The 12,453-nt window shown below is 34.6% G+C and overlaps 1 protein-coding gene across 2 annotated transcripts in view; it reads left to right on the top strand.

Moving 5' to 3' along the window:
* The window catches only part of GABRG2 (gamma-aminobutyric acid type A receptor subunit gamma2), a 141,368-nt gene that overhangs the window by 31,803 nt on the left and 97,112 nt on the right, over positions 1 to 12,453 (top strand). For both annotated transcript variants that reach the window (XM_004371230.3, XM_004371229.1), the window contains exons 2-5: positions 3,502 to 3,653; positions 5,190 to 5,257; positions 8,237 to 8,457; positions 11,519 to 11,601. In XM_004371230.3, the coding sequence (XP_004371287.1) occupies positions 3,502 to 3,653; positions 5,190 to 5,257; positions 8,237 to 8,457; positions 11,519 to 11,601 (524 nt within the window). The remainder of the gene's footprint in view (positions 1 to 3,501; positions 3,654 to 5,189; positions 5,258 to 8,236; positions 8,458 to 11,518; positions 11,602 to 12,453) is intronic.

Genomic DNA, 12,453 nt, shown 5'->3' with positions numbered 1-12,453 from the left:
ACACACACACACACACACACACACACACACACACACACACACACACACACACACTCACACGTGCAGCCAGGACTGAGCCACCACTAGCTTAAACACTGTATGACTGAAATTCTCAAATTATAATATGCATATTAATTACTTGAGGATCTTGTTAAAATAATGATTTTGATTCAAGAGCCTGTCTTGGTCCCAGGGTTCTGCATTTCAGACAGGCTTTTAAGTGATGCTGATGCTGCTGATCCAAAGCTCTCAATCAGATGCTTTCTAACAATTTTTAGAAGCTTTGGAGATGAAAACTCCGCAACCTTCTCTTGCACTGTTTCTCATAAATTATCACTCAGACCCTCCAACAACAACAACAAAAATTGAATTATTGTTAGTTAATTTAAGAATAATTTAAGCTTCAATTCTTTCCCTCTTTGAGGAATTATTATTATTTTTTAAATTAAAGGGCACACAGAGTAATAATTTCTAAAGGCTTATATATTCGGATAGAAGCCTTTAACCAGACATTCCAAGTTTATGTTTGCTCTCAGTCCACTCAACTGTTAACTCAATTTTATTGAACTATTATCAATCTATTTCTACCCAGGCATTCTCATGGAGTTCTTGATTCCACAGAATACCTCATCCAACAGGCAGACTTCATCATCCCTAGATGACCCCCGCCACCTCCTGTAAACGTGGAGGGTCTTGCCTCCAAGAAGCCCAGAGTAACAGGCAACATTGAATGAGAGATTTTTTTTTTTGTTTTTATTTTTTAGACAAATCTGGAAGCCATCTCAGGTTATGTATCTAAGCCTTTAATTGAGACCTCAGCTGGGAAAGCTCTACAGAAGAAAAGCTTCATTTATTTATAACTTAGGGGTTCATTATTTTTCTTCCTGGAAACATCTGTTTTTCGTTCTTCTCAGCCCATGTTGGACACAGGCCTGGAAGCAGCATCTGTAGAGTCAGGTTTTAGTTACATGGTTGGAGCTGTTATTACAAATTCAGCCATGGTCGCTTTCTAACAAAAATTATAAGGAATCTATTTGCAGGGCTGTATGTCAGGCACTGTGCTAACCACTTGATCAGCATTATCTTAACCTTACACGAAAATGTGACATGGGTTACTAGTATTTTCTATATTTTTCAAATGAGCATTTGAAACCTATCAAGGTTAAATAACTTGCTTATAAAACAGTAAGTGACAAGACATGAATTCAGAGAGAAGATCTAATACTTTTTAACTCCCAAAATTATGTTCTTAACTTCTCTGTTCTATGTTACCTGCCTCTAGCTAGTAAACATGCTGAAGTATGAAAAGGTCTGTGACAGACCTTTTTATATGAAATAACCAGCTTGACCATTTCTGTCATTGTTTTGGCATCTAGTAGGTGTAGACTGAAAGGAAGTAGTATTGCTTCTAAGCAATTATCCCTTATCTCTTCATTTAGGGTATTTTTCATCCTTTTTAACTTCATTTGGTCTGCTAGATAACACTAATAACAGTAATACAACAACATGTTTTGAATGTTTTTTTTTGTTAGTATGAGAAGTTGCCAAAAACAAGCAAACCAGACAATTAAATACATATTCCCTTCAGGGAAGAAACTTTACTAGGATGCATGTGTCTGAGAGAAAGACTCAGAGAGAGAGAGAGAGAGAGAGAGAGAGACAAGAGTCTTTCAAGAAACGCTTTTGCATGAACAAATTAAACCATGGTAAAATTCCATCATGGTGATATCCAAAGGATCAACTACATTCTTTTCTCAATGAATTATTGGAGGGATTTGAAGACTGTTTTTTTAAATCAGAGAGTTTGTGTTTTGTTTGTTTCTTTCTTTGAAATTTTTTTCCCTTAAACTGAGAACAATTTGGGTCATAGGATTAATGTTCTATTAGAGTGTAGCAGCTCTGAAAAAAATGAAGTATTTAGGCCCAAGAAGGATTCTCCTAGCTGAGAACTGGTCTCTTACACAGAACTGAGGACTTTCTCTTTGAGACCTGGTTGAAGAGCTTGTGTGCTAACTGAAGGGCAAAATGTAAGACACTAGCTATGTTAGGTTCTACACAGATGTGCAGCTAATTTTTTAGAGTGTTTCCTATTCATGAAGCTTTAAAAGAATAAAAAAATGAGGGATTTACTGTACTTGCTTAGTAATTTGATCCATGAAGGTGATTACTTTTAAAACTTCATTCTCATTTTCAAAACCTATCTTCTGCCATACACACACATACACACATATGTTTTCTATATCTTGATAACTGAGTATGATATAAAGGTGATTAATCTGGCCTGATATATATACATAAACACACATTCAGGGTAATGTGCCAATGATTTGATAAATCCGACAAAATCCATTCTATACCATATATTTACAAAAATAAACTAAAAGTGATTTGATATCTGACAAGATATGTTGCAAACCATATATTTAAGAAAGTAAACTGAACATGGGGTGGGGAACTTTATATTTTAAGCCTGCATTTTTTACAATTCACCGTGAACCACAGAAGTAACCAGTATCTACTAAGTACTGATAACAACAAAAATAGCGGCTATTGCAAGAGTTTACATGGCCCCTAAATTTGGAAAATATAATCATCTTGTGAATAGAGGGGTGGAACTTGAGGTAGGGGAAGAGGCAATACATGGGAATCCCAATCACCTTCCAAAAACAGCCTTAGTTTCCAGTCCAACTGTGGGGAGTTCCCTGACAGGTTTGGGAGCATAAAACTGAGACACAGGATATGATGTGGCTTTTTGATCAATCAAAATAGGCAATTACATTTCTGTGATTATAGTAAATTAGTCATTAGTATGTATTTCCCAGCTTAGGAAACTTTGCTATAATAAAGGGTGGTTTGAAGTCTACAACTATATTTTTCTTCATAGTACCAGGTTCTTAACAACCAAAGATAAATGAACCACCCTTGCCTTCAGTGCAAATGAGGGGGAAAAAATACACATACACACATCCTGGGGGAAGAAAAGGCAGCAAGACTGAGCTTTCCTTAGTAGTTCAATTGAGAAGGGAGAGGCAGTCTGGCGGTTTGTGGGAGTGAATCTAATTATCAATCTCTTACTTTCATTAATAGGTTGGAACAAGATAACTTCTCAAAGAAAGTAGACATTATGTTTGAATTCCTAGAAGATGTTCTGATGATTTAAGCATCACTTTCACAGAATTAGATTTTTATAAGTCCTTGATGATACTGGGAAGGTGGGCAGGAAGAAAATCAAATATAGAAAAGGCAAAAACAACTGGTGGAAGATGGTGTATTTATAGATGTAAATGAAGAGCATTCTGGAAAACTTGAGAGTTTATGTGAATATGTTTTAATCTCTGTCTGTGCATTTTAATTAGTATACTGGTCCTGAGGTGAGAATTTTCAATGTTTTATACACTCCTGTAAACCTGTTTTATGTTTACTTTCCACCAGTCTTCTGTGGGTGAAAGTTAACTTGAGTGTAGCTCAAGTGTTTCTTGACCAATGCCTTTGTTTTCTCAGCCTCACTAGCCAAAAATCTGATGATGACTATGAAGACTATGCTTCTAATAAAACATGGGTCTTGACTCCAAAAGTTCCTGAGGGTGATGTCACCGTCATCTTAAACAATCTACTGGAAGGCTATGATAATAAACTTCGACCTGATATAGGAGGTATGTTAAAGGCTTTTGTGGTGATGTGTAGATAGGAACACGTGCCTACCACGCTGGAGGCAAACATGAGCATATTTCCAAAGACAGAAAAATTTAAATGAAACTTTCCTTATAGTTCATGAAAACAAATTAACAAAAAGCATATAAATAGCATTCAGGCCTGGGGAAAACGTATTGATAAGCTCAACACGGAGAAATGTGATTTCTTTAAGCGAGGTTTGAGAGCTAAAAATTCAAATTTCCCTAACTACCCCCTACTGTAGAAGAAAAGTGACAGCCTGTTTATGTAGTAACAGCAAAAAAACAAGCAAAAAATGGTAAAGAAAGGATACATTAGTTACCTATTGTTGTGTAACCACAAAATCCAAGTAGCATAAAACATTAAGCATACTTTTAGCACTTCTTTGGCAGTGTTGTAACCTAGGCTGGGCCAGGCTGCTCATCTAGAGTAAGTTTTCTCTAAGTATCTCTCATACTACTCCTGGGACCAGCAGACTAGCTGTGAGTCTCCTTCTCATGATGATAACAAAGAGCAAGAGAGAAAGTAGAAACCCATAAAACTTCTTAATACCTGGACTTAGAACTGGCACACTGTCACTTCTGCCCATATATTATTGGCTAAAGCAGGTCACATGGGCAAGTTCAAAATCAAAAGGCCAGGAAATGCCCTGGATGAGGTCAAGGCAAGGATGTGTATGTGGGGAACAGTGAAGAATCCAATCCACTGCAGAGAGAGAGGGCAGAGCGCTTTCAAGGAAAATGAATAAAGATGAGACAAATGAGCTTGTTGAACTAAAGCCCAGAATGATATTATGAATTCCTGTTCAGTAAATGTTAAATGAAAATCGAGCACATGTATTTGGTCATGGATGTTGTACCATAGATTTTTTAATATCCATCCTCTCTGACAAATAGGTGTGTAATAGGTTTCCATATGGTTTCCTCATATTATTTGTTGAGTCACAACATCCAATAAGTCATTGAGGAAGATTGATTTTGTGTTGACTAGAGGTGTGTGAAGATAATGTGGTCATAAAAGGAATCAAGAGGGAGTAATGTTTCAAAAGCTATTCATATTTAGTTTTTGCTTTTTATATCTCCTTCAAGTTTCTAATGCGTATTTTTATCTGGATCACTAAGCAGTTATTTATCTACCTTAGTCATGTCAAGTTACAATGTCCAAATAGATTTTGGAGCTTGAAGGAAAACTGTTAAAATTTAAGATACTTGAAAGAAGGCTGAAGAAAGCTGAAAACAGAATCCTGATTCGTTCATTTATATACAATTTTAAAAGAATAATTCATTTCAAAACTCTACTATGTTTGTTTATTGCATTTACATCTTTGCAAACATTTTCTCTGAAAACAAAAGGACTCCTCAAATCACTAAATAGTGAATTAGTCATGGGCACCAAATTAGTTTTGAATAAATCACTTCTAATATATCTAAATGTTTCTATTTCTAGAACAACAAAGGCTAAAATATTAAAATATTTTATTTCTCCATCTGCACATATCTTTATGGTTCTCTTCACAGTGAAACCAACATTAATTCACACAGACATGTATGTGAATAGCATTGGTCCAGTGAACGCTATAAACATGGTAAGTTTTTTAATAGTTTGTCTGTTTTATTAACTTACTAGAGAGTAAATGTGCTAGCATGGAAATAGCAGAGGACATAACTCTCTTCTTCCCAGAAAATAATAGGTGCAAGACCTTGGAAAGGTCTGATAATTTAAAAAATATATTTTTTGCTCTCTTGTAATATGAAGATAATTAATTTTTAGTATTTGTTATCAGAATTAAATGTGAACATATACATTTGTTACAAAAATAAAATTTATATTTATAGATATGCTATACTCTTCCAATTGTACATCATCATGTACTTGGCAAACACTACCTGTTACAAAGTAAAATATAGTGCTCCACTACTTTTTATAACATTGATAGTGTGGGAGGGCATAATATGCTTCAAATTAGAAATATTTCATAGAAGAAATAGCACATCAGATATAATAATAAATGTACTTTGTTCTTGAATAACACTTCCTACCCAAATCTGAAATAAAAGTAAAATAGATTGGGATTAATATAATATCATAGCAGAAGACAAGACAATGTACCATACCATACCATACCGTACCGTACGGTACCATACCATACCATACCTAGTGATTCTATACCTTTAAAACAGTGCTTGCCAAGGTAGCAATAAGGACACTTTGTTGAGTCAGAGAGACAAACTTTAATTGCTCTCATTTGGAATGATAAGAAGTATATCACTAACCTCATACTCCATACAAATAAGTTTACTTGCTTAACCATTAAACAAATTCCAAAATGTTTATTCTAGAATTCTCAGAATCTTTAATATTCTGATGTGCGTTGTAAATATCTAAGAGGGAGAAAGTATCAGTAGATTACTTAAACTTAGAACTCTTTGTTTTAGGAATACTAGTCACCAGAAACTAAAAAAAAAAAAAAAATTCTATTTCCTGGGACATCACTAATCAGCCTGGAAAGGATTTTATAAAATAGATTTGCTTCTTATTACTTGTATATTGCAAATATGAAACTAAATTGTAAACAAAGGTGGCATGGCTTATGGCAAGCATACTCATTATATCGATTCCGACTTCTGGTGACCCTATATGACAGAGTAGAACTACCCCATAGGGTTTTCAGGGAGGGGATGCTGAATTTGAACTGCTGACCTTTTGGTTAGCAGGTGAGCTCTTAACCATTGGGCTACAGCAAGCATAAGCATAGTGAATTATAATGAGACATGGTGGCAGGTGCTGCAGGGAAAGAACACAGAACAATGAGAATGAGGCAGAAGAAGGAGATTCTAGTCTGATCCTGACTGGTCATGTATTTTTGGGCAAATAAGTAAGTAAATAACTTCCCTAATTTTTTGGGTTTTTTACCATAAAATGGTGGTGGTGAGTGAAGGGGACTGGACTAGGAAATGTGGAAGATCTCCGTCTCTGCAATTCTCTTATTCTAGGAAAGCTGAGCTTTTGTTTCCTTTTATTTTCTCATTTATAGTCATGATTAAAATCAAGTAATAAAATAACACTACGTATAATTAGGGTTAGTTAATTGAAATGCTATAAATAAGAAATAATTTAATCTGTTGTTTATTGTAATTATCATTTATCTCTTGTTTTTATTATTCACATAAGGTGGTTATTAAATGAGGTGTTGCAGGGAATGTGTTTAGCAGGAACACTAGCACAAAACAAGTCCTGGATGAACAACAACATCAACAAGAATAAAAATAGCAGTAAACTTTTTATTAACAACATGATGATGATAATGGTGATGATGGAGTTGAGAAGCAATGAAGCTTAGTGTTGTAGAGCTGGAGAGTTTATTTGGATTAATTTGTGATTTTTATAGATGAGGAGAATGAGGCTCAGAGACTAAAAGTGGTTTCCCCAAAGCAGACCTCTCAAAATAATAAACAAACTAGAACTCAATTGTTTTGATTCTAACTAATGGCTGTCTTTCATGCCATACCTACTTCTCTTTGATTAAGTCAAGCATGTTCTACTTTAGCTATAAACGGATGAGGGAAATTATTACACAATCATTTGTCATCATAGTATTTTAAGAACATACTCTGTGACAGAGATTAATGAAGTATTAGATATTATTTTAATTGATTAATTTAATATCATTTAGTGAAAAGAACAACAACAATAATAGTAAAAAAAAAAACATAGTTACCTTTTCTTGGGTGTTTACCATCTGCCAGGCATGAAGCAAAGTGCTTTATGTGTATTCCCCATTTCTATATTCAAATGACCTAACTAGAATCTCCATTTTATGATGAGGCAACTTAGTCTCCAGAGCTCTAGTTAAGGACTTTCTCGAGCGTTCTGGACTTTATTTCACTTTACTGCATTGATTCTGAACCTGGGAGATTTTGCTTCCCAGAGGACACATGACAATGTCTAGATCTATTTTTAGTTGTCATAACTTGGGTTAGGGAGTGCTACTGACATTTAGAGAGTAGAAACAAAGGATGTTGCTAGCCATCGCTCAAGGCACAGGACAGCAGCCCACAAAAAATAGTTCCAAACCCATTGCCGTCGAGTCAACTCCAACTCATAGGGACCGTATAGAAAAGAGTAGAACTGCCACATAGGGTTTCCAACGAGTGGCTGGTGGATTCCAACTGCCGACCTTTTTAGTTAGCAGCCGAGCTCTTAACCACTGCACCACCAAGTTTCCAAAAAAAATAAAAAAGATGTGGACCAAAATATCAAGAGTGCCAAAGTTGAGAAACTCTGCTCTATAGACACAGAAAGGAAATGATTGTATCAGAGCTATGATCTTCTGCCAAAGCTCATGGAGACAGGTCCATTTTTCTTTAGTTGTTCTGTAAAAGATAGATGAGTCAGTAGTCTCCACAGGAAAGCTCTTGCTTCTTTTTGGACTATTTAAAGCCAAATGAAGCTTTGCCTCATATTGGCAATGAGAAAAAAAGAATAAAAGTAAAATAGAAAAGAATTTTCTGAAATTCAGTCTTACTGTTCACAATGTTCTGTTTTGTCCTTTTCTTGAAAATAGGAGTACACGATTGATATATTTTTTGCCCAAACATGGTATGACAGACGTCTGAAATTTAACAGCACCATTAAAGTCCTCCGATTAAACAGCAACATGGTGGGGAAAATCTGGATTCCAGATACTTTCTTCAGAAACTCAAAAAAGGCTGATGCACATTGGATAACCACCCCCAATAGGATGCTGAGAATTTGGAATGACGGCCGAGTACTCTACACTCTAAGGTATTCTTTTGGAAAAGGAAAAGGAATAAAACAGGAATCAGCCTCACTTGCTTCAAACACACAAATTTCAAGCCCTCATCAGAGTTGGCATGTTCAATCAAAATAGCAAGTGACACTACAAAATTAGTTTTTCTTTCTCATTTCGATTTTTTTTTCAAAACACTCACCACTTGTTATTTTATGTGACTCATGTGAGAACTCTGTTTTCTCACAAGTGGCATGAAATTTCACCTACCTTTGCAAGACGGTCTGACCTTTTCATCAATTTTGGCTTTTGTGTGTGTGTGTGTCCTGCTTCTGTAAAATGTGGAAACTAAGACACAGTCAGTCATCCTTGGGACCACCAGTTGCTCTGCTTGTAAATGTCTCCTTTTCCAAGGAAATTACTAGAGAGGAATTTTTGATGTGGACATCTCCATACATCCTCTTTTTAGCTTCACAATTGCAATTACCTAGACTGAATTGCCTTCCAACCCCCAGCACCTTACCCTTCCTTACACTGACAGGCTGTTTGACTTAACTTACTGGCTATTTTGGGAATGGTCATCTTTTGAAAAAAACTTGAAGGAACTGTCTTTTATCTTCTGATCTAAATATTAGACCACATTTGGAAGATTTTTTTTATTTAAATGATTCTATGCCATTCACCTTAGCACATCATATTTATATGCATTTAAAACATTTTTACTTTGAAGTTTCTCCTTGGTGAGATTACATTATCAAACTGTATAATAGATAAACACATAGATTTAGGAATCAGACCTGGTTTTAGCTCTTAGGTCTGTATAATACTATGTGTTTGAATTTGGACAACTCACCAGAATTTCTATATAGCAGGGGATTAATGGAAGTAGAGGTCTTGGTGCTAGAAGGCTTATACCAAGGCTGTGTTTGTGTAGTAAGAAAGATTTGCACTTAGGTTATATTTTTATTTAGAAGGACTAGATAAAAATTGATGACGATTATTGGGAAAGAAGCCACACACATGCACACAAACACACACACTTAAAAGACACTCTTTAGTACCACAACTGAAGAAGGTTTTTTTTACCTTTAATTTCCTCAGTTTTCTATAAAACAAAGACAATCATTCTTATCTTAGAGTTGGTAGAAAGACTAAATGGGATGGTATATAAAGTCTTTAACATAAAGCCTGATACATAATAAACAGCAGCTATTAAAAGTGTTTGTATGTATTTTCAGAAACAAGCATGAATAATATGATAGTAGTGTCATATTAGATATGATATTATTCTAGATATTAGTATCCTGGAATTGCTAGCTTAAAAATTATTAATGTTAAGTGCACTCATGACATATATTTTATATCTTATATAATATCCAATATACAAAATAAATACCTTAAAATGGCTCCAAAACCTTTATCAGAGGTATTTTAGATACTAGGTTAAATGGCTGCAATTATAAAAGAAATTCATTGTATGATTTTGTATTCATAATGTGTTTCATTAAATCAGAGATAAAGCAATAACTGAAATTAGAATTTAGTGGAAATCAAAGTGTGCTTGATGCATCAGAGCTTAGTCTACCTATTGAAATATTAAGTCAATTACACTATTTTAAGTCCTCTTTCTCATTTTCAAAGCATTATAGTATTTTTTTACTTCTATTAATTTGTGAAATCACTACAATATTTATGGAATTATTACAGAAATCATCTCAAAGATATCACTCATGCTATTCAATCAAAGTTTCAATGTGTTAACAATATATAGAGATAGTTCTATCCTGGATGCTTATCTATATGAGCATGTGTGTATGCAGCTATATATGTGTGCGCATTTATTTTCCTATCTACAATCTATCATATATGTTTTAAGTTATAATAATTTCATTTTGATTTGTTAGAAATAATAATAAAATATCAAAAATGTTATTTTATTTATGAATAAAATTAATCTTTTCTTTGGAAGAGCATATAATTATTGCTTAACAGTGATTAAAACCTTCAGGTGTGGAAGCAGATTCAAATCCTAACTGTGCCACTAACTATGCAACTTTGAACAAGTTCAACTACAAGATAGGCATAATAACACTAAATGAGAAAACAATTCACTTTAAACAATGTCTTCCAGACAATTAAGGGCCCAGTATTCAGTTGTTATTATACCCTAGAATAATGAAACCTTCCCAATTAAAAATTATTTTGAACTTGACCATCCTTTAAAGTGAATATATTTTTGTAAAATAACATGTTTATTACTTCAACCTTAATATCTGTACATTGTAAAAAATATAGATAACAAATACGAAATTAAAAAAAAAAATCATCAGTCTATCACCATTACCAGTTTGGAATATATTCATATTTCTCCAAAGACAGTCAAAACACCTGGAACTCCTAAATCTTCTGTGTCCTGGAGTCCAGCACAGATTGAGACCGAGAAAATCTGTTTAATAAACATGCCTGACAGAAACTAATTGAGAATCACTAAGAAACATTTTCTAATAGGTGTGTATCTGTGTATTTAACATTTCTTATGGCCCTTAGATATCTTCTACTCTATAAATCCTGTTTAATGACTTCATAGTGTTCCATTGTAAGAATGCATACTTTGTTGTGTGATATAAGTTTGTTTAAACTCACATATAATAATTTAAAGTTAACGGCTAAGGAGTACATACAAACAGAATGTCCTGCTTCAATTATTAGATAAGATCTGAGTATTATCGGCATCAATTTGCATGCAAACAGTAAATGAGCTTAGTTTGTTCTGTTAAGTAAGTTAAATGTATTCACTGAGCAATCTCATGTGTGTAATTAATTTGTCCAAAAAAAAAAAAAAGTTCAAGTGATCATAAATTCTGAATAAATGGAGTTGAGGTGAATGAGATGCTATTATTTGGTTTGTAAAAATGAATAGACTGCATTAAGTCTTAAATAAGCGTCTCCTGAACATGCTGGATTTCTTTAGGAGAGATCACCTTGTGTTATCAAGAAAAATGTGAGATACACTCTCCAGGAATGAAGACTAATGATTATTGGAATTTGTGCTAATGTATATTTTTAACATTAGACTTGAAATATCTTTCTATTTAGGTTGACAATTGATGCTGAGTGCCAATTACAGTTGCACAACTTCCCAATGGATGAACATTCCTGCCCCCTGGAGTTCTCTAGTTGTAAGTAATACATCCTTCTATAGTCTGCATCCCCTCTCAACAGCAGTCTGTGTGATTGTAGTGTCAGTTAATGGGGAGGGTCACCGAGACTTGGAAAATTGCATCAGTGGATGTTGTCTTAGAAGATTTTGACAATCCCTTTCATCACAACCCCAGCTTTTCTGTATTAGGGGGATTCCTGCAACAGAATGGACTTTTTAAATCAGGAATTACTGATAGGTTTTATAAACTGGTAGTGGTTGTCTGGAGTCCTATCTTGAGAAGGGTTGTAAGGCCAGGCCTGGACTCAAAAGAAAAGGTGCAATGGTTGATCATACATCTTTTGCGCTGACCCAGAAGAAGAGTGTGACAACACATTTGCTAGTTATTTATTTACTCCCTTTACACCTCAGGGAGCACAGAGACCCAAAGGTGTCATTTACTGATTTTAATTTCGGTATACCTGTTAAGGGTAGTAAAATTAAAAGTACCTCCTGTACGTGGAGTTCTAGTTATGTCTAGAATTAGTTATCCACCAATGAGTAAAAGACTGGGCTTTGGTGTCAGGTGGTTCTAGTTCAAATCCCAACTTCATCACTTCCAAACTATAGGCTTTGGTCAAATTACTCATCTGCTCAGGATGTTTGCTTTCTCAGGTGTCCAATAGAGATTGTAAAATCTGTCTCACAGAGACATTGTTTGATTGATATATATGTAAAATGCTCGGTAGGTTACTTAATACACATTAAATTATTTGCCATCAGGTTGATTGCCACTCACAGAAATCCTGTAGAACAGAGTGGAACTGCTCCATAGGGTTTCCAAGGCTATAATCTTTACAGAAGCACACTGCCACATCTTTCTCCCATGAAG

The sequence above is a fragment of the Trichechus manatus genome, unplaced genomic scaffold (assembly GCF_000243295.1).
Source record: "Trichechus manatus latirostris isolate Lorelei unplaced genomic scaffold, TriManLat1.0 scaffold00011, whole genome shotgun sequence".
Classification (NCBI taxonomy): domain Eukaryota; kingdom Metazoa; phylum Chordata; class Mammalia; order Sirenia; family Trichechidae; genus Trichechus; species Trichechus manatus.
The sequence above is the reverse complement of the archived record's forward strand: the minus strand, read 5'-3'. Positions and strand labels throughout refer to the sequence as shown.